The 21221-nt window shown below is 57.6% G+C and overlaps 1 protein-coding gene across 2 annotated transcripts; it reads left to right on the top strand.

Moving 5' to 3' along the window:
* The first annotated feature begins 72 nt into the window (after positions 1–72).
* Positions 73–16722, top strand: tle5 (TLE family member 5, transcriptional modulator). Of its 2 annotated transcripts, none has more exons than XM_006639881.3 (7): positions 73–640; positions 8143–8240; positions 10487–10550; positions 11326–11370; positions 12508–12570; positions 12730–12804; positions 13402–16722. In XM_006639881.3, exons 1-7 carry the CDS (start codon positions 614–616, stop codon positions 13624–13626), a joined length of 597 nt encoding a protein of 198 aa, XP_006639944.1. In that variant the 5' UTR covers positions 73–613; the 3' UTR covers positions 13627–16722. The 2 variants fall into 2 exon arrangements, with proteins under 2 accessions (XP_006639944.1, XP_006639943.1); XM_006639880.3 differs by having other exon boundaries at positions 74–640; positions 13399–16722.
* The last annotated feature ends 4499 nt before the right edge of the window (positions 16723–21221 follow it).

Here is a 21221-nt window from a genome sequence, read left to right as displayed (position 1 = left end):
CCGAGCGCGCCCGAGCGCAGCGCCGCCCCAGTCCCGCGTCACGCGGGCCGCGCGGCTCGTGCGTGGTGTCAGAGCTCGAGCGCGGCGGCGACATGGTCGGTCAGCAGACACGGCACCCACACCGCGAGCGCAGCCCCACGCACACGACCCGCAGGGCGCTCTGAAAACACGTCCGCCCAGCTCATCCGCCCGCTGCCGAGCAGGCGCAGGACGGCGTGCGCCGGCAGACAGTAACGGCGAGGCAGGGAAGGGCTGCGGGGAGCAGCGTGATTGCGTTTCTGTCAGTCACGGGGAAGGGAGCCGCGCAGGAGCAGCGCTGCTTGTTCAAACTTTGGACCGTCTGGGAGGAGAACACGGTTCCGAGACTTTCTCTCTTAAAACAAAGGACAGAAACCCCAGCGCTCCGCAGTATGAGTGGGATACATTAGGGCCGGTTGGGAAGACGAACACAGGGCTGAGAAACAGGAGCGAGGCTCGTCTCCTGCGGTGACTGGCGTCGACGCGCCGCGAGCACCTCCGTCCCCGACACGGGGAGACAAAGGGAGCGATTCCAGGTCCCTCACCCCGGCTTTCGTCTTTGTTCGGCAGAAGGAATTAACAACAGGAAACTGACATGATGTTTCCACAATCCAGACACTCGGTGAGTCTCGGCGTCTTTATTCTCCTTCTCGATCCGCTCTCGCCGTGCCGTCGTGTTTAAAATCGCTGCGCGCGCGCGCGCGCGTCGAAGTGTGGGTGCGCGCGCTCGTGTGAGTGTGTGTTTTTCCTCCGGGCTCAGGGGGCACCCCGAGCGCGTGCACCCGCGCCCCCCCCCTCCGTTCCTCCGGCAGCAGCTGTTTACATTTCGGGGACCCGGCCGCCGGCGCCGCGCGGCTCCGCCGGGGTCCATTTTAAGACGCGCGGCGGGTCGCCCCTCCTGCCCCGGGGAGCGCGCGCCGTGCTGGGGGCAAACCTGGCGTTGCGTGAGCGCACGTCCGGGGGGCAGCGGCGGCGGCCCGGGGGCTACTACTGAAGCCGCGCCGCTGCCCCCCGGACAGCCGGCCGCCTTTCCGGCGAGATCCGCGCCTGAAGCGGCCCGAACGGAAACGACACGTTATTTCTGCAAAACTTCCACAAAATGGCCGTGTCCTCGCTCGCGCGCAGCGAGCTCGCCCGGGGACCCCGGCCGGGGATGGGGGTCCCTGCCGCCGCCGGCGGGCCGCTCGTCTGGGCGAGAGGCGAGGGAGTCACCCCCAGGGCCCGGGCGGGGGGTTTCCCCTGGACCCGGGGCCGGAGGAGGCGAGACGCGTTTCTCCCGCTGGTCGTCCGCGACAGTAACAGCTACCATCTTGAAGAGAGCAGGCGGACGATGAGGGACACACGCGTTTCACGATAACTTCATCAAACTGACGCTAAACTGAATATCGCCCCTCGAAAGTTGACCAAAATATGAAATTAAAATACTTAAGACAATGCCGTGTTGTAATTTATAGGGTATGTTCCTCAATTCCGCATTAACCGGTCCAGTTTAATACAGTTTATTTAAATTTAACCGGTTCCAATTGGCTTACATTTTAAACGTACTTCATTTTTACTGCAGCACCTTAAATGCTCATACGGCTGTTATTAATGAGATTTATACAGCCTTCCTCGGCTGTGATTAGGTGAGCTTGGAAAGAAACACGCACGCAGGCCACATTAATTCATGGCGTCTCAGCCTGATATTACATCATTTTAGATCGTGGTGCGTCTGGCCGTGGTTTTCGCTCTGGAGCTGCAGTCCGGGGGCTCAGAGCTGCTCAGATCTCCAGCTGGCGCTGAAAGACAGGTATAGAATGTAAATTAATTCTACTCGTTTTCTGAAGAAAGGATAGACCCGCAGAGTCCGGCCACAGATCAGCTCCAGAAGAAGGCGTCTTTGTCGCCTGGTTTGTGTTGATCATCTGGATCTCCGTCAGTTTTCGATTCATACGCTTGATTAATTAACAGGGGGTCCATGAGGGGCTGAGCAATGTGATGCCCCCCTCCCCCCGACAGGATCAGGAAAGCCCGGCGTTGTGTGTGGAGGTTCTGAAACTCCCGATGCGTGAGGTTCGGGAAGAGGGGGGTCCCAGTCGTCCTCCTCTCCAGGATGAAGAGGTTACCTGTGCACCTTGAATTGGAGCACCTGGGGAAAGCCCCTGCAGAGCTGGGCAGAACGTGCAAACTCCCCACAGAAAGGTGCCTGAGGTTGGAATGGAGCCTGGGACCCTGGTGCTGTGTCACTTGTGATTTCACCTGTGAGCGCCTGGAGTGTCACTACTGCTCCTCCTTGTCTTCACCCCCAGATCTCAACAACCCTCAACTAAGGTTGCTGCTGGAAGGGGTGTTAGTGGGACCGACAGGGGGCACTCACCCTGCGGTCCACGTGGTTTTAATGCTCCAGTATAGTGACGGGGGCACTGTACTGTAAACAGGCGCCGTCCTTCAGATGAGACGTAAAACCGAGGTCCTGACTCTCTGTGGTCATTAAAAATCCCAGGGCGTTTCTCGAAAAGAGTAGGGGTGTAACCCCGGTGTCCTGGCCAAATTTCCCATTGGCCCTTACCAATCATGGCCTCCTAATAATCCCCCTCTCTGAACTGGCTTCATCACTCTGCTCTCCTCCCCACTGAGAGGTGGTGTGTGGGGAGCGTTCTGGCGCACTGTGGCTGCCGTCGCATCATCCAGGTGGGGCTGCACACTGGTGGTGGTGGAGGGGATCCCCATTACCTGTAAAGCGCTTTGAGTGGAGTGTCCAGAAAAGCGCTATATAAGTGTAAGCAATAATTATAATTATTATTGTTATTAACTCGCCACAGTCAGTTACTGGTCCCGCTGGCCTCAAGGGGGGTACCAGCCCGGGGCCCAGTGCCCAGCGTGCTTTCTGCCCCTCAGGCTCCACACACCCTACAGTCCCTACAGCAGTGGCCCGAGGGGGACCCCGAAGACTCAGGACCCCAGCCTGAAACCTGGGCCGAAAGCTGGTCTGTGTCTGGCGTGGGGGCGCTGGTGTGGAGCTCATGTCCTCCTCCTGGGGAAAAGATCCGGCGCTGCTGAGGTGCTCAGAGGTCTCGGGATCGAGGAGCTCTAGGCGCCCCGGCCCACTGAGAGACGGGGAAGAGCTGGGGCGCGCGGTGACCCCGAGCTGTGCTTCACGTCGTGCCCTGGGCAGTCAGAGGGGTCCCCCTGCACGCCGGGTGTCCCGAGGCGCGTCGCTCTTTCCTCCTGCTGGCTGCGCCGGTCTCGGGGCGCGCCCTCTCCCCCCCCGTGTCCCCCAGGGCCGCCGGCAGCGCCGGTCTCCCGCTCCTCTCCGGAAGGCACGTCTGCTGGCGCACAGGCGGCCATAATTACTGTTGCCGTAGCGGCAGTAACAATAATTAAAAAGGCTCGCCTAGCGGGGGCGGGGTCTGTGCAGCGCCTGGCACTGCTGTGATGGGGACACAGCTCGGGACACAGCTGCGGACGTTAGGGCTGGTGCAGGCTGGTCTGGGTCTCCTGCCTGCTTGTGGTCGTCGGAGGTCAGCACTGGTCTGGTGTCGCAGACGTGTCTGTCCCTGCACCTTCCTGAACTTGTGAGCTCTGTGGTGCGGCTGGAACAGTTGTGTAATGCAGTTCTCAATCCAGATTTCAGATGGTTAGAAATACATTTAATACACCAGCTTTACTGCCTTGTATCTTGTGGCCAGCAGGTCTCAGAAGCCGGGCCGGGTCAGTACCAGGGTGGGAGACTCTAAGGAAAGCCGGGTTGCTGCTGTGAGTGGCGCTGGTGGACCAGTAGGTGACGCTGTTCCCTCAGAGCTAGAGGTTCCCTACCGATACCCCAGCATGGGGACAGGGGGGCGCCGACCACTCGGTCATTAAAGACCGTGTCTCTGCTCGTGAGCGGAGGGTGCTCACGCTGCTCGTCTGGCTGAGCTCCACCACTCTGCCCCGGTCTGATGTGGTCTGAGCTGCCTGAAGTTCCCCTCCATTCAGCTGGAGCAGCAGCTGGGGTTTTGGAATCTTTTAGCGGTGAAAAGACACTCTAGCGACTCTGCTGGTGTTCAGTCCTGTGAAGGGAGCCCAGCGTTGCTGCTGCTAGCAGGCGTGTGGAGCAGTGCCAGCGAGGGAGTGCCTGTGTTGGGGTACGTGGGGTGCAGCCTGGGAGGGGCAGGTGAGCGTGATCGGTGTTGAAGTTGCTACCCTGTGTCCCCACCCTGTCTGCTGTGCATCTTGGCGGCTGGAATGCTGAGGAGCTGGGTCAGCCCACCCTGCCGAGTGGGGGTGTAGTAGGTCTTTACCTGAGAAACAGGCTGTCAGACTGTGAAACCTTCTCCCCTTCTCCCCTGTCCCCCTCCTGTTAGGAGGAGTCTCTTGCACTGAACCCAGCTCTCGGTTCACTGGTTCTGATTGACCTGGTATGGACTTGGTGCAGGTGATCAGGCTGCGGTTGCCTGCGGACCCAGGTTGGAGACCCGGTGCTGTTGGGCTTGTCTCCACACCGGCCCGGGAGTTCTGGTCACAGACCCTGGTCTCGGCTCCCTTCTGTGTTAGATCTGGGTCCAGGAGCACCAGGGGGTTGTTTATCGGGTTTCCTGGTTCTGGGTCTTACAGCCGGAAGCCAACCAGAAACAGTGTTCAGACCAGTGGAGTCCTTAATTAGCCTAATTAGTGGTCTGCAGGCTTTGGCTGGGCAGTCCCTCGCACCAGGGTCGCTGCCTGCCAGCAGGGTGAGGAGAGCCCCGAGTCCAGACGGGCGAGGTGCTGGGGTTAACACCCTGCTTCTAGTGGAAAAGGCAGAAAACCCTCGTCCGCAGGGATGGGCCTGACTGCTCCCTGTGGGCCTGGTATCTCCCAGTTCTTGCTGCACAGCTCCCCCTGCTGGCCGTGGTGTGTGAATGGAGTGGAACAGGCAGTGAAGGGGTAGAGCACCCCCTGCTGGTCTCCCTGCAGGAGTGGGGTCGGCCTGTGCTTTCTCCCAGACCAGCCTGCCTGAACTGCTGGCAGCCACCTAGATCAGAGATCTATGCTGACGTTTCGCATACACACGGGTAGACACACATACGTGGGTACACGCGTGTGCATACACTAACGCAGATTCATTTACACACGTGCGCACAGACACACACACACACACGGGTACACGCGTGCACACACTCATACACACATATGGGTACACACATGGGCACAGATACACGCACACACACAGAGACAGGCGTGTGCACAGAGATACACGCACACACAGTACACACACTGCAGTGAGTTGACAGCGAGGCCAGACGCTGCCGATCCCTCCCATGGCTGATAATCCAATTGGAGAGCCCTTATGCTGCTTGATTCCAGTAATCGGGCCCTGCACGAGGGATTTGGAAGGGATTACCGAGTCTCTGTGCTGAGAGAGCCCCGTCATGCTACAGTGGTTAGCAAACACAAGGCCCTGCCCAGCCTCCTGCCCCCAGGCGGCCCGGGGCGCTCCAGCCGCCCAGCTGGGGTGTGAGAGGTGCAGTTTGCTGTCTTGTGCGGCCCGCCGGGTCGATGGCTCTGCAGAGCTGGACTGAGGGGCCAGTTCATGCTGCCCCCCCCCCCCGTCAGCCGCTGGCCACAGCGCCCCTGGAGCGACCTGGAAGCAGGGGGTGCTCCCGACTGACCCCCAGGCCCCTGGCGTGATCCTCCATCGGCCTGTGGGTTTGTGGACCCTGGACTTCCCCGAGGAGGGCAGGGCCGGGCAGCAGGGTCCTTCCTGGGCAGGGGGAGGCTTTACTGGGGCTGCCCCCTGCTGTGTATGGGTTACACCCCCCCCAGACAGCCCAGCTCTCCCTCTAAAGAAACTCCCTCCCACTCCCACTCCCACACACACAGCTCCCTGCGCTGCGCTTTCCTTGGACACACACTTCGCTCTGTGCCCCTCCTCCTCCTTGCTTCCTCCTCACGCACACACATCAGTACAGCTCCGACACACGCCCACGTTCTAATCCTGAAGCCCCCCCCCCCCACGGGCCTCTGGGGGCTTGTCTGCTTTCTGTTTCATGTGAGCAAATTGAATCGGGGGCCTGACACACGCAGCGGAGCAGATGTCCAGGGCGTTGCAGGGCAGGTCGGCTCGTTAGCATCACAATCGGGGCCCTGTGGCCCCCGGCCCGAGGGGGGGTGCACTGGGGGGGGCTGGTGCGTGTCGCAGCGCCTCTAATTGATTTTAAACGCGGCGAGTTGACGGGGTGCTTGTTCACTGGGAGGGCCCGGGACCTGGACGGGCTCGATTCCTGCGGACCCCTGGCCCTGCCCGTGCGCCTGGCCGGTGGGCCGCGCTGCCCGCTGGCGGGAGGGACGAGGCGCGGCGCGTGTGTGCCGGCGCAGGGTTCGAGCCCGGCCGGGGCGGGGGGCTCGGCGCAGGACACCCTGCCACGCCCTCGTGAGGTGTCTTACCCGTGCGGCCGACCCGGAGGGCCCGTGTCCACCTCCTGGACATCACTGGGGCTCCATGGCTGTTCTGGCAAAACGCAGCGAAAGCCGAGTCCTTCTGTGTGAGAGCCTGGCAGGTGGTAAAACGTGGAGTGGCTCGGTCTGATGCGGAGTGGAGCTGTCGTTGCCTGCGAGGAGCCTGCAGCGGCCTGTTCAGCGGTGCCAGCCGGTCGGGTGATGGGCGAATGTGCTCTCAGTGGGCTCTGGGGCCCGAGTGGTAGGTCTTGGTGCTGCAGCCCCCAGCAGAGCCGGACAATCCCGCTTGAACCACCTTAACGAGGTCAGAGAGGCAGCGAGCCGGCCCTCTCCACAGACCAGGCGAGGGGGAGGGAGTGGGGGGTATTAAACTCGGATCTCAACCAGGGGGATGATCATCAAATCCCAGGCCCAAACAAGATTATCTTCCCTGGGCTGATTAGAAGGACAGGCAGATCTGTGAAGATGCAGATTGGCTCTGCAGTACTGTGGAGGTGATCGTTTCCTGTGTTTATACTGTTGATTAAGCACTTCACACCCCGGGTATCTTCACATAGGGGGAGACATGCCCCCCCACGTAGTGCGCCCCCTCCCCCCCCCCCCCCCCCGGCGACCCCCAGCAGCCTCCCTGCCGAGTTTTTTAAATGCAGACATTTTTAACATTATTACATTATTTTAACCTTTTCAGTGGGATTGACTGGGATCTGCATTTGTTGCAGTTAGAGGCTGGGAGGAGAGCTGTGATTTAGTCTTTTGTTGTCACTGCAGCCTTGCCCTGTGCAGAACAAGTTCTAGTGTTTTTAACTGAGCTGGTCAGTTCAGGGGCTGTGGCCTTGTGCTGTGGGATTGAGGCGGCCCAGTTGCCCTGTTTCCGTTCACGCCTGTCCGCGCCAGCGCCTGCGTGTTCACGCCTGTCCCCGCCGCGCCTGCGTGTTCACGCCTGTCCCCACTGCACTGTGCTAAATTTGTCTAAAACCAATTAAGCAATTACTCTTTTTGGGGGACACAACATCAAGTGCTGGTGAATCTCCTCACTGTGGACACCCTGTGGTCAGCCTGTGGACAAGTGGGGAGTGAGCAGGCCCACACTGGGACAACGTGTTTATGGCCAAATCCAAAGTCCTGATCTCATTGCAAGAGGGTCTTTGTGGCTCATTAACCTTGGCACCCCCACACTGTAGGAGCGAAGGCCCAGAGACAGCAGGAACCCCGGGGGGCACAGCCCACAGCCTGGGGAGACATGTTCAGGCGCAGTCTGAGTCACGCTGAGTCCTGATTCTAAAGCGATTTTGGCACGCAATTTTCTTCAATTGAGCGGGTCCCCTATTAGTATCTAAAAGATTTAAATGGATTAAAAAGGAAAGGATGACGTTCTCACTAGTAATTTAATGTATTCCCATGTGGAGAAGGGCTTTGGCTGTGCAGAAGCTTTTAACCAAAGTTTTCTGTAGAACCAATTATTTTAATAGTCTTGCCAAGGTAATTCTGTCAAATACAGAGAGTTCAGTAGAAGTTTGTTTTTCAATTTATGTTGGAACTTTTTAGTCAACGGCGGAGGTTCTGTCTGCTCCTGGGGGTCGGTGAAGAACCAGGACAGCCATCTGCAGGATTCCAAGTTGCTCGCTGACTGAGCAATCCAAGCGCTGAACTGTGTGTGTGTGTGTTGGAGACGGCTTCTGGAGTTTGGAAGATCAGAATGTAACAATTGTTTTCTTTTTCCCTGTTTAGGCTTCGTCCCAGTCATCACAGCCGCTGAAGTTCACAACCTCGGATTCTTGCGACCGGATCAAGGATGAGTTCCAGTTTCTCCAGGCACAGTATCACAGGTACCTGCTCGCTGGTGGGGCTCGGGGCTTGTTGGATTCGGCCAGCTGTTCCAGCGTTGCTTGTGGGCTGAGCGTGGCGATTGGATGCGAGGTCAGAGGTGGTGCCGATGGGCAGTAATTCAGACCCCGGCAAAAGTAAGGAAGTGACTAACAAGAGGTCCATCCAGCTCATTCTGCTTCATCAGCCCAGGATCTCATACAGGTCTTTCCTGAAAGAAGCCAGGACACTGGCTTCAACAACATAGCTGGGGAGCTTGTACCAGTCTCCCACCACTCTTTGTGTAAAGACGTGCCTCCTGTTCACAGCTGTGTGGTTTCCTCTGGGGGCTGGGCCGGGAGGGACCTTCAGCACCTCTGGGCCAAAAAGAAAACTAGAATCTGCGGTTGTTGTGTAACAGCTAGTCTGAGTGTTTGAAGATGAACAGGTTTTTTTTTAAGAAGAGGCAGATCTGTTTTTTTCCCATGTTTCTCCTCTCAGGTTGTCAGTCCCAGGTCTGTTTCCCTGCTTTAGTATTGATTGGCGTAGGGGGGGCGGCATGAAATATTCAACCAGCAATTACTGGAGGCCTGGAGTCTCCTCTTCCTTGGGGAGCTGGTGTTCCAGCTGGGGTGGGGGGAGGTTAAGTGTGACAGTTTTCCAAGGCTCCTGTGCCCTTCTGGGATTTTATCCCTCTGTATGGATGGTCACTGTGGATCCAACTTCCTCAGGGGAAAACACAGTCCTGCTGGTTTCACTGAGAAATCGGACTCCTATTACACAGCTGTCTGATCTGCTCCAGGATTTACCTGCAGAAGGCTAAATGCATTTTCTCTGTCTTTAGCTTCAGTGACACAAAACAGGGCAGCTGTTCTCGAATCTCCAGCATTCAGTCATGGTGTTTGTACAAAAAAACCCTGTGGATGGTGAACTGTGGAGTGGATCAGCCTGCTGTGTATTGGGAGTCTGTTCTGTTGATACTTGGAGATCAGAACTGGAGCACGCTGCTGTCACATTAGGGACAAATATTTATTTTTCTGCAGAGTCTATAGAGCAGCTGACAATGCTGAGTGCAGAAGGTGGGGGATCTGGTGCCTTTGATTAAGTGCGAATGAGGAGCTCACTTCTACAGGCTGGGGAAAGGAGATTCTGATCTCCGATCTCTGTTCGAAACGGTGCGAGTCTTCTGCTTCGGAAATGAGCAGGGTGTAATGTCCAGAGCATTGTGGGAGCCATGCTAGTGTTCTCCTGCAGGTTCATAAATAAGCAAATACATAAATCAAAATAAATATGACGGCGCGAGCGATTTGCGAGGCAGGGGAAGGCACTAAAACTCCATCAAAGTGTCATCTGCGAGAGTCCTTACACCTCCGGGCTGGCTCAGGCCAATCACGGGCTGTTCAGCCAGCGCAGCAGCAGGGGAGATGGTTTCCGTGGCAACCCTGATGCGCGTTGCCTGGGTTGCAGAGACGGGAGTGATGAATTTGAGTGGGACTGGCAGCCAGTGAGAGCAGAGACATGCGCTCACACACACACACACACACTTGCAGGATGGTGCTCTAGCAGAGGCGGTTGTGTGTGTGTGTTTGTGAAAAAGACTGTGTGACAGTGGCTTGAGTGGGTGAGAGAATGAGTCTGTGTGTGTGAGAGAGAGTTTGTGTGTGTGCACCTGTGGCATGTGGGCTGTGCTGAGTCTGTGTGTTTGGGAGAGAGAGGTTGTGTGTTTGTACCGTAAGAACAGTGTGTGAACATAAGAACAGTTACAAATCAAAGGAGCCTCTAGCCTGATTTGGTTGCTAGAAGCTAATTGATCCCAGGATCTGATCCAACCAGGAGTATTGACTTCACCTCCATGGCTGGACAGCTTGTTTCACACCCCCACCACCCTTTGTGTAAACATTGAGAACAGGAGGTACGTAAATGCATTTCAGTGTAGTTTCCACCTGCGTCCTCTGGTTGTGTTTCACTGTTCGGTGCGGAGCTGAGCACATCAGCGTTCTGGAGGTGCAGTCAGTAAACACCCCAGCCGAGCTCGGCCCAGTTATCTGCTCTCCAGGCCCTGTGGGTTGGTGGCTCTCCGCCAGGGACGCTGACCGCTGGGCCGGACCCGGGTCAGTAGAGCTAGGGTCCAGTTCACCTCCGCCTGCTGTTCCGGAGCAGCAGGAACCTTCCGCCGGGCGACTCTGTAACCGGGGCGGAGTGTTTCGGCGGCTCAGACGGTGCCGCAGGGCTCCTGCTCTGGCCTGAGCGTCTCTTCTTCCCTCCTCAGCCTGAAGCTGGAGTGCGACAAGCTGGCGAGCGAGAAGTCCGAAATGCAGCGCCACTACATCATGGTGAGTAAGAGCTGGGCGCGGAGTGCTCCGGGCACGGCAGTCCGACCCTCTCCAGGTTTTACAGTGTTGCCAGGCTCCTGGTGCGCCGCAGTCCGATCCGTTCCAGGTTTTACTGACTGCAGGCTCCTGAACACGCCCAACATGACATGCTGAAGCTTGTAGTCAATTTGGCTTGAGCTCAAAATCTGAGCCTTTTATGGCTTCATCAGTACCTTTTGTACAAGAGCCGTGCAGATGGCAAAGGCTGGTGGAGTCCACTGGCTCTGTAGCAGAACGATTTGCTCTCAAGAGCTCCAGACCTGTGCTTCAGGACTGGGTGTCCTGTGCCCCTGTGTCCCGCTGTGTGCACCCCGAGAAACTGATTGCCCTCACTCATCTGCCCCAAGGCAGTGAGGCAGCGAGGCTGGAGGCACAAGAGACAGGTGAGGTACCAAGGGCTGCTGATCAGAGAGGCAGAGAGGGCTGGAGGCAGGAGAGGTGAACTTGTGCCTCCTTGTTCTGTCCACGTCTCTTCCCCTCCATGTCCCAGCGACCTATTCCTGCCTCTCCAGCCCACAAGGCCGTCTGATACTCGGCTCCTCGCCCCCCCCCCCCCCCCATCCAGAGACGCCTCACCAGAGCGGAGAGGAGGAAAGTCAGGATAATTGGCTATCAGGTTCTCCCCTGCTGGGGCCACGGTCTCCTCGACAGCCGCGGGGGCGAGAGGCGGGTGGCGGTGTGTGGGAGTGCGTGCTCGCGTTCTGTGTGCCCTCACACGTGTGCTCTTGTTTGACAGTACTACGAGATGTCCTACGGGCTGAACATCGAGATGCACAAGCAGGTGAGTCTTCTGCTCTGACATCTTCCTCACATCGCACACACACGCGCACGCCAGCACTGCGCACACACACGCACGCACGCACGCACGCACGCACACACACACACTGAACAGCTGATTTCACTGGAGCCCCTGTGCGTCCCGGTCAGAGCCTGTGGTCTCCAGCGGAGAGCTCCGGGGTGCCTGGGGGTGCAGGGCGCTATATAAAAACAGTTGCAGAAGCAGCAGAGAAATTGGAAATCCCTCACAGCCGCTCGCCTGTTGAAATTGCACCAGCCTGGCTTGTATAATTCATCAGGCTTATTTATTTATTTTTGACATTTATGAAAAATTGAATATGGACGAGGAGCAGAGGCGCGCAGATCGGGCGAGAGGAAATTGGCGCGGACGTGTGGTAATGACTCTGCCGGGAATCTGCAGCGCCGGGTGCTCACCGGAGACCCAGCTGTGGCTGGCGGCTCTAATCGGCTCGGCCTCGTCTCGCCTCTCGCTCAGCACAGAGGCCGCGGGAATCAGCCGGGGGGGGGGGGTTCAGGCGACAGAGGTGGGGAGGGAGAGGCGGCGCAGGTTTCTTTTCTCCGAGTTACTTGGCGCTCTGGGCACGCAGGCACATTTCTCCAGTTCAGATTAATCGTTTCGGCTTCACTGCTGCGAGCAGGCAGCTCCATGTTTAATTTTCATCCTGCAAGAAAATTGATTTATAACTCTTCTCAGTGCTGTTTATTGGTATGTGTGTGTGAGTGCGCTCTTGCAGTTCAATGTCACGTTTCCAGTTTCAGCTGCAGGCACAGCGTTCAGCCTGTGGTAGAGGCAGCAGTAGACTCCCAGTGCGGAGCAGCCTGAGCCTCTCCAGGTTTTACCAGCCGCTGGCTCCTGGCCTGGGGTTACCAGCAGTGAATAAGCTGGCTTTCTTCTCGCCTCGTCAGGGAACGAGTTGCTGTCCAGATTATTTGATGATCTGCCAGGGCAGGTTACTCTTTATTATTGTCTGCTTCTGCTAACAAGTGCTAGCTGTCGCTGTCTCTCTCTGGGGCTCCTGGAGAAAACCGCTCCGCCTCTGGGCTCTGAAGGAGGTCGGTGCGTGTGTGTTGGGCTTGAGGTGAATGAACTGGTTGATCAGCGAAGCTTCTTCCTTCGCAGGCGGAGATCGTGAAGAGGCTGAATGGAATCTGCGCTCAGGTGCTTCCCTACCTGTCACAAGAGGTAAGTGCAGCAGGAGAGCTCTGCCTGTGTGCCTCCTGCCCACTCTCTCTGAGTGAGACAGACCCAGAGAGACGTCAGCTGCAGGCTGGGGTGCTCAGGGGTTCAGTAACTCGACCACAGGGGGCCTCACTCTTGCTCTCTCCGTGTCCTGTGTCCCAGCACCAGCAGCAGGTCCTGGGTGCCATCGAGAGGGCCAAGCAGGTCACCCCTCCTGAGATGAACTCCATCATCCGGGTAGGTTGGACCCCTGACGCTCTCTGTTGTGTGCTCTGTTGTGTACATGTTGTGTGTGTACGTTTTTGTGCTGGTTCACTGTGCGTTTCCTTTGTTGGCCCTGGCCTGTGCGTTGCGTGTTGTGTAATATGTGTGCAGTGTTGTGTAGTACGTGTGCTGACTCTGCCTGTGTGTTGTGCAATGTGTGAGGTGTGTGTACTGACCCTGGGCCTGTGAGTTGTACAGTGTGCGTGTGTGCGCTAAACCGCTGGGCCTGTGTGTTGGGTAGAGGTGTGTGCGTGTGCGTGTGCGTGTGCGTGTGCGTGTGCGTGTGCGTGTGCGTGTGCGCGCGCTGAACCGCTGGGCCTGTGTGTTGGGTAGAGGTGTGTGTGTGTGCGCTGAACCGCTGGGCCTGTGTGTTGGGTAGAGGTGTGTGTGTGTGTGTGCGCTGAACCGCTGGGCCTGTGTGTTGGGTAGAGGTGTGTAGTTGTGCGCTGAACCGCTGGGCCTGTGTGTTGGGTAGAGGTGTGTGTGTGTGCGCTGAACCGCTGGGCCTGTGTGTTGGGTAGAGGTGTGTAGTTGTGCGCTGACCCCCTGCGCCTGTGTTGTCCGCAGCAGCAGCTCCAGGCTCACCAGCTGTCCCAGCTGCAGGGGCTGGCCCTGCCCATGACCCCTCTGCCCCTGGGCCTCACGCCCCCCACCCTGCCGGCCGTCACCTCCAGCTCCGGCCTCTTCTCGCTGTCCAGCATCCTGGCCTCGCAGGCCCACCTGGCCAAGGAGGAGAAGGCGGCGCGCGAGGGCAGCGACAGCCACCGGGACGAAGAGGGGGACAAGTCCGACTAGCGCCTCTCCAGACCCCTCCCTGCTTCTGCGCCAGCCCTGCCTCCATCGCCTGATCCCCCTCGCACCCCTTCCTCGCGCCCTTCCCCTCTGAGGCTCCACTCGGCCCATCTCAGTTTCTGGACACGCCCCTGACCCCTGACCCCTGACCCCTGACCCCTGCGTGCACCCCGCGCGCATCTCTCCAGTCTCTTGTTGCTTCACCCTCGTTTATTCCTTTAGCCGGCCCCCCCAGTCCCCCCTGAGCCCCCCCACCCCCCGGCTCAGAGTACAGTCCGGCCAGAGCAGCGCACTTGCGTGGCCAGTCCAGACCGGGGCGCCGCAGGTGCTGTGGAGAAGCTGGGGGGAGGGGGAGTGCACCCCCTGTCCCGCCTCTGTCCGTAAACTGTTTTTAATTGTTATAATTATCGTTGCTGTAAAGAAGCTGTTCTGGTGAGAAATTGACTTGACAGGAGACCAGTTTCCTCCCAGACCCAGAGAAAGAGGGGGCGCGCAGTGCTCTGCGGGGGCTAGTGGTCGAGCCAGCAGAGTGTTTCTGTGGGAGAAGGGCACCCGGCTGGTCCTGCTCCGGTCCCCGGTTCGAGCCCTCCTGCGGCCGGGATGGCAGACAAGTCCCTGGCGCTGCCCCTGCTGTGCTCTGAGGAAACGCCCCCCCTCGTGCGCCCCAGCACCGCAGCAGCGGGGTGAGCTCTGGGGACCAGTGTAGCGCAGTGGGGTCTGGGGGAGGACTGGGAGGGACGAAGCTTCAGAGGTCCTCGGCGCCCAGCTTTAGTCAAGGCCACCTTGGGGCAGGTTGAACCCCCCTTTTGCCGGGGGGAGGGGTGTGACGGACCCTCCTCCGGCCCTTAAGCAGTGTGGCCTTGAAAGATGGTTGTTTGGGTTCCCCCCTCCCTGCAGGAGAGACCTGTCTTTGTCACACAGAGAAGGCAACAGGCTCAGGCCTCCTGGACAGCAGGGGGCAGTAAGCACTGTGCTGGGTGGCTGTCAGCTGGACTCTCTCTCTAGTCCAGGGAGCAGGTCGTGTCCCACCCCCCTCCCTGAAACGCCCTGTCAGTGTAGGTGCCTGCCTTCACAAGACCTTGAAATTATGTTCTGAGTTGCACCTCTTTTTAAAGAAAGGACCTGACAAGCTTAAAGCACATTTAAACAGAACAATGAAGCGTTGAGGTTTGGAAAGGAGCCTGAGGTGCCAGTGCTCTTCCGGACGAGTTCAGCGAGGCTGTGAGATCAGGTGTACCCTGTATTTTTACGTAATTAGGGGCAGGAAACCTTTTTCTTTTTGGATGCCGCCCATGTTGAATCTAGCACAGAACACGAAGCACAAAGGAGAGCAGACACTAACACAGCAGTGTGCTGATGGTCCGGTGTGCTGTGGGGTCAGGGCAGAAGGGTGGGGCTTGTGTTAGAGTGGCATGGCTGGCGGTCGTACCCCAAGACTTTCAGAGGGTCTGTTTTAGCCACATGCTGACGAGAAGTTGTGTAAATGCAGAGCCCAGGAGTGAGGTCCACTAACCTCGCTCTCAGTCATGGTCCCGTCCTGGTCCTGTGAGGGGCTTGATCTGCCCAAAAGGACAGGGGGCTCCAGTGCCTTGGGTTCGAAGTGGGGTCAGAGGTCAGCTACTCCAGGCCTGCCTGCAGACACAGGGTCCCCTGGCCCACTGGCTTGAGTGCCGTGACAAAACCACATGAGTTTTTCCTTCTGTTTCCACCTGTTTTCCTGCTCTGGGACTCATCCCAGCTCCTCCCATGATTCTCCAAGTTTGGGGCCCTGGCTGCAGGACCCCAACTTGAGGTGCAGAGGATGGAGAAGGGGGACCCCTAATCCTCAACCCCCCCTCTATAAGCACAGAGCAGGTGTGCCCGAGTCATACCTGCACATGACGTCTTGTTGGCGGGTCAAGTGTAGGTCTGGACTGAGGGGGTGATGAGTCGCTATGTTTCTGGGCACCCCTCATCCAGTCATCCAGTTCACTTGGATGAGTAGGAGCGTGAGGGACACCAGGATTGGAACCCGCTGACCCGGTTCTGGGATGTAGTGTGTTGCCTTTGTCTGTGGTCGTAGGTCTAGTCTGCGCTTTAGGAGTGTGTATGTACATGTATGTGTACACTGCCTGTGCATGTTCTTACATAGGTATGTGCGTGTGCATCTGTACAGAGGAGCACAGAAACGCTCGTTCCGGCTAGAGCTGCTCAGCGCTGTCACTAGGGGGCGATGCTGGGGTCTGCCCCTGTCCTGCAGTGTCTGCTCAGCGCTGTCACTGGGGGGCGATGGTGTGTTTGCCCCCCTGTCCTGCAGGGTCTGCTCAGCGCTGTCACTGGGGGGCGATGGTGTGTTTGCCCCCCTGTCCTGCAGGGTCTGCTCAGCGCTGTCACTAGGGGGCGATGGTGGGTTTGCCCCCCTGTCCTGCAGGGTCTGCTCAGCGCTGTCACTGGGGGGCGATGGTGTGTTTGCCCCCCTGTCCTGCAGGGTCTGCTCAGCGCTGTCACAAGGGGGCGATGGTGGGTTTGCCCCCTGTCCTGCAGGGTCTGCTCAGCGCTGTCACTAGGGGGCGATGGTGGGTTTGCCCCCTGTCCTGCAGGGTCTGCTCAGCGCTGTCACTAGGGGGCGATGGTGGGTTTGCAGTCGAGCAGACATGCGAAGGAAAGTGAAAAACATTCAGAGGAGAGAGGGCGGTGCCTGACAGAGGTAGATGTTCGATCTTTCATTTCAGAGAGCAGATTACATTTTTATTATTTTGACTTTTTTGTAATTTAATTTAGAGCAGGGGCTGTCTGTCTGGTCTAGCGTCCCCTGTGCAGCGGGCAGTGTTCAGTAGTGACGAGCCAGATCGCAGCCTAACAGCAGTGGACTTGAAGCAGTGTAACCTTTCTGGGCTCTGTAAAGGTCATTTTTTAATTCCCTTATTTTTGTGATGTATGTAAAACCTTCAGTGTGTACTTGGCTAAAGATGTATGTTGTTTGTGTTATGGAAACCAATACTATACCTTGGTTAAAAAAAATAAAAAAGTTTAAAAACAGAAACATTTACTATAAATGACAAGTTCTGCAGTAAGGAAGTATTTATGGTGCCTTACAAATAAAAACTCAATGGAGGTCAAGTGTGGGTGTGTGAGCTTCTTTTTCTCTCCAGTGTGGAGCAGGGTGGCCTGCAGCCAGCAGGGGTCTGACACCCCGTTCCTAACCAGCTCTGCTCGCCAGCTCTACAGGACCCCCTGCAGTGGCCCTTGGCCCTAGAAAACTTATTTTGTAGGAATGGGATACAAGCAGGTCTAATTGATCATATTAGTTCAGTTAAACTGCTGAATATGCAGCTGGTTTGACTGCGGCAGATACCGGGTCACCAGGACCAGGACTGGATCACTGGGACCAGGACCAGTGCTGAGCTCACCAGGACCAGGACTGGATCACTGTGACCAGTGCTGAGCTCACCAGGGACCAGGACTGGATCACTGGGACCAGTGCTGTGCTCACTGGGACCAGGACTGGATCACCAGGACCAGTGCTGAGCTCACCAGGGACCAGGACTGGATCACCAGGACCTAGTGCTGTGCTGAGCTCAGCAGGACCAGGATTGGATCACCAGGACCCAGTGCTGTGCTGTGCTCACTGGGACTAGGACTGGATCACCAGGACCCAGTGCTGTGCTGTGCTCACTGGGACCAGTGCTGAGCTCACCAGGACTGGGCAGCCCTCGTTTCCGTTGACACCGGGTTGGTTCTAGAGCTGACTGCAGGAACATCAGTGTTGCTCCGGAAGCCAGTGAGCAGCTTCTCTCCCCGCCCTTGTGTGGCTGCTCCTCAAAGAGTCCCAGTGCATGAGGCACACGGGTTCGAGTCTCAGAACAGACACCTGAGCTGGACACGTCCCAATCAGCTGAGCTGAGCCCCCCAGCCTGCAGGCAGCAGCAGCCGGAGTGGAGGAGAGGTGCTGGAGTCCAGCGGCGGGGCGTCATGGCTCTGGAGGGGCTTGAGGGGAAGGAACTGCGCTGCCCAGGGAGGTTGCCCACCTCCACACCTCCCAGAGGCCCCCAGCATCTCGTCTCCCGTCTGCGCTGAGCGTCTTGAGCCAAGGAGCAGGAAGCTGCACTGCCTGTGCTCTGTGTTGCTCTGGTACCAGTTAGAAACCTGCAGCTGAGCGCTGTGCGGAGAGCAGGCAGAGACCCACGTGTGGGCGATGAGCCGCGTGTGAATGACACCTCTCTTAACCGCTGGGAGGTGTTAGTTCTCATAACCCATCCGTCTATGTCCCAGTTTTGCCACTAGCCACCAGGTGGCAGTCTAAGCTTAAAGTTTTCTGTTCTGAGCAAGTCCTCACTGTCATTAATGCCACCCTGCCTCTGTGCTTTCCTGTGCTTGTACAACGTTGAGCTGTGCTGCGCTGGACAGGGCTGGGATGGTTTTGGCATTGGCCTCTACCTGACCTGGCCTTAATTTTCCATCTGATTGCTGCTTTTTAAAATTCCCCTTCCTGTCCTGCGTGGTCCGGTCAAGGCGAGAAACGGGCTGTTCTGTTGTGTTTGTGGGTCGGGCTGTGTGGTTCTGACCAGCTACAGGTTGTTGTGCACATTCTCTTCCCTCAGGCTGCCTCCTGACCTCTGCCGCCTGGACAGTCCAGTTCAGACTGAGAGACAGCACAACTGCGACTCCCTCTCAGCCCTGAGTGCAGCTCCTGTCTCTCTTTCTCCCTTCTCCATCCCCTGCGCCCCCCTCTCTGCCCCCACCCCCCCTCCCCAGGAGCCATTCTCACAGTGCTGTGTGTGGATGCTGGGGCCCCAAGCTGCAGCCCAGTTCTTTGTAGTTGGATAATATTTAGCTGTTTTTAGGCTGGTCTGCCTGTCAGATCCAATTTCTGCACCAGCATCTCCTGCACCCCCCCCCTCCTCCCACCCTCTCTCCCGCTGGCAGCCCTGTGCTGTTAAATTAACAATGACTCTCAGCTCCTCGTTAAGCTGTGAGCCTGGATTTGCAGATGAGTCGCTGGCAAGCTCAGGAGAGAGGAGTGGAGAGGAGTGTAGAGGACACAAGAGAGGGAGAGGAGGAGTGCAGATTACAGAGGAGAGGAAGAGGAGGTGTAGAGAGGAGAGAAAAGAGAGAGGAGTGTAGAGGACAGAGGGAGAGGAGGAGTGCAGATTTCAGATGAGAGGAAGAGGAGGTGTACAGAGCAGAGAAAAGAGAGAGAGGAGTGTAGAGGACAGAGGGAGAGGAGGAGAGAGGAGAGGGAGAGCAGGTGGAGAGCAATTATATAAAGGTGTCTTGAATGCTGGTAAAAGACACGCTGGTGCACTTGTACTTCTGACCACACACACTTCCAGAGTTGTGGACTTACTGACGGACAGGCTGATTCCCAGTCAGTCAATTCACAGAGCCCCTTAGCCGTTCACTAACTGGGGCAAAGTCTCCTTGAAAATCTGGCATAGTAGTTTGACACAGTGTTTATCTCCGAATTCTCAGCTCTGCAGTAACCTTGTTTCAGATAGAGGGCAGCAGACTGGTACAATGTATTTATACGTTAACTACTCCCCCAGGAGGGCATTTCCTCTGGAGCAGAAAGGTGGGGTGTCCTGGGAGGCAGGCGGTCCCAGGCTGGGGTGAGGACCTTGCCGCAGCTGTCTGCTCTTCCCAGCGTCGCTCACATGTGTTTCCCATGCTCCTCTGAGGTTGGCGTGTGGCTGACATGTGGTTTGTCTGCTCTGCCAGTGTGGTTCCTGTCTCTCAGCACTCATGTTTCACATGAAGCTGGTGGGCGACCAGATCTCCACATCCAAGGAACTGGGCCACAGTACTCCAGAACTCCAGAAGAGTCCAGAGCCCTGTGACTGGGCCGTGTCAGTGTCCTGGACTCCACAGGGACTAGAAGAGTCCAGAGCTCTGTGACTGGGCCGTGTCAGTGTCCTGGACTCCACAGGGACTAGAAGAGTCCAGAGCCCTGTGACTGGGCCGTGTCAGTGTGCTGGACTCCACAGGGACTAGAAGAGTCCAGAGCTCTGTGACTGGGCCGTGTCAGTTTTCCCTATAAGACTTGTCAGTGGTTCTTACTCAACGAGGTCCAGATATTTTCCAGCTGCTGTTGTTAATTGTAGTGCTGTAGGGAAAGCTGGGAATTTGGGAATCTGAGCCTGTGGTTTTCTCCCCAGTGTTGATGACAGCACTGCTGTGGTCTTTACTGGGCTGCTCTGCTACTGCAGGAGAGATGAGCTCATCAGATGGCCCTGTGGGACTCCGGGTTCCTTTGGCTTAATTATCTTTAATAGCTTTTCTCAACATACTGCCCCTCTCTTTGCACATTGCACACTGACCCCACTCTTCTCTGATCCTTCCCTGTTTCTGAGCTGTGGTCTGTTAATGAATCACAGGCTCATTAAAGAGAAAACCACACTGCCCAGGTCCTGCCCCTGCACACAGCGGCGCGCACACCTCCCGAGCCAGAGGCCCTGGTCCGGGGCCCTGTGTGCACAGGCAATACGCGCCTCAGCAGCCCAGGGAGGGCTAGAGGAGCATTTCTTTCATGGTGGCATTTCCTGGCAGAGACAACAGTCTGCATACTTTGCCCTGACCCCTGACCCCTTTGGTCCCTGGCTCCTGAGTGCTGGCCCCTGGCCCCCTTCCCCTCCTGCTGGCTCCGGGGCCCTGGCCCCTGACCCCTGACCCCTGCTCCTGGCCCCCGGCCCCTCCTGCTGGTCCTAGACCCTGACCCCTGGCTGCTGGCTCCTGGCCCCTCTTGCTGGCCCCCAGCCCCTGACCTCTGACCCCTGGCTGCTGGCTCCCGACCCCTGACCCCCGACCCTTCCTGCTGGCCCCTGGCCGTGCTCTCTGGACACAGCGGCTCTGTCTGCACGGGTCCCCCCAGGGCGACTCGGGCGGAGCGGCTGTGAGGAGACCGGGTGCGCGCTTGGCCAGCGAGGGGGTTAATGTACACAGTAATGGGCAGAATTCCCAGATGAAACTCTTTTAGCTGCTGAACTTAATTGGCATGACATCGTCTGGGCAGCGTGCCAGCTAGCCCAGGCCATTACACAGCTGTGCACAGAGAGGGAGAGAGGGGGGTGTAATGGAGGGGGATGTGGGGGACGAGGGGGGCTGCTTTAGGAAGGGAAGCAGGAAGAGAGCCTAATGGAGGAGCAGGAGAGAGGGGGAGGGGAGGGAGAGCAATCTGGGGGCCGTGGGAGGCTGGGGGGGGGGTGACGTGAGGAAATGCAGAGGCTGAAAGGAGGAAAAGGGTGATGACAGAGGAGCAGAGAGAACAGGAGTGAGGAGAGACCGAGGAGAGACAGGCGGCAGCACGTCCACAGACAGTCCCCTCTGTCGCCACCAGGGGGCTCAGTCACAGTGCCTGCTGGCTGACAGTAAGAAGGTACCTGTTGTATCCCAGAGGGCTCTCTTCCACCTGCAGCACCTTCGGATGCCTTCAGCAGGGTCATTGAAGAGTGGGGTGCACTGTGTGACAGTGATGTGTTAAGAGTGGGGTGCACTGTGTGACAGTGATGTGTTAAGAGTGGGGTGCCCTGTGTGACAGTGGGGTGTTGCTATCCAGCTGCAGTATATATCCACAGCTTCTCTCAGGACGCCCAGATCAGGGCAGGAGCTGCAGCCAGAGCAGA

Source organism: Lepisosteus oculatus, chromosome 29 (genome assembly GCF_040954835.1).
Source record: "Lepisosteus oculatus isolate fLepOcu1 chromosome 29, fLepOcu1.hap2, whole genome shotgun sequence".
Classification (NCBI taxonomy): domain Eukaryota; kingdom Metazoa; phylum Chordata; class Actinopteri; order Semionotiformes; family Lepisosteidae; genus Lepisosteus; species Lepisosteus oculatus.
The sequence above is the reverse complement of the archived record's forward strand: the minus strand, read 5'-3'. Positions and strand labels throughout refer to the sequence as shown.

Coding starts and splice junctions, on each gene's coding strand:
- tle5 (XM_006639880.3), top strand. CDS start 614: ATGATGTTTCCACAATCCAGACACTCG. Junction 10,551..11,325: donor TGCAGCGCCACTACATCATG/GTGAGTAAGAGC, acceptor CTTGTTTGACAG/TACTACGAGATGTCCTACGG. Junction 12,805..13,398: donor AGATGAACTCCATCATCCGG/GTAGGTTGGACC, acceptor TGTTGTCCGCAG/CAGCAGCTCCAGGCTCACCA.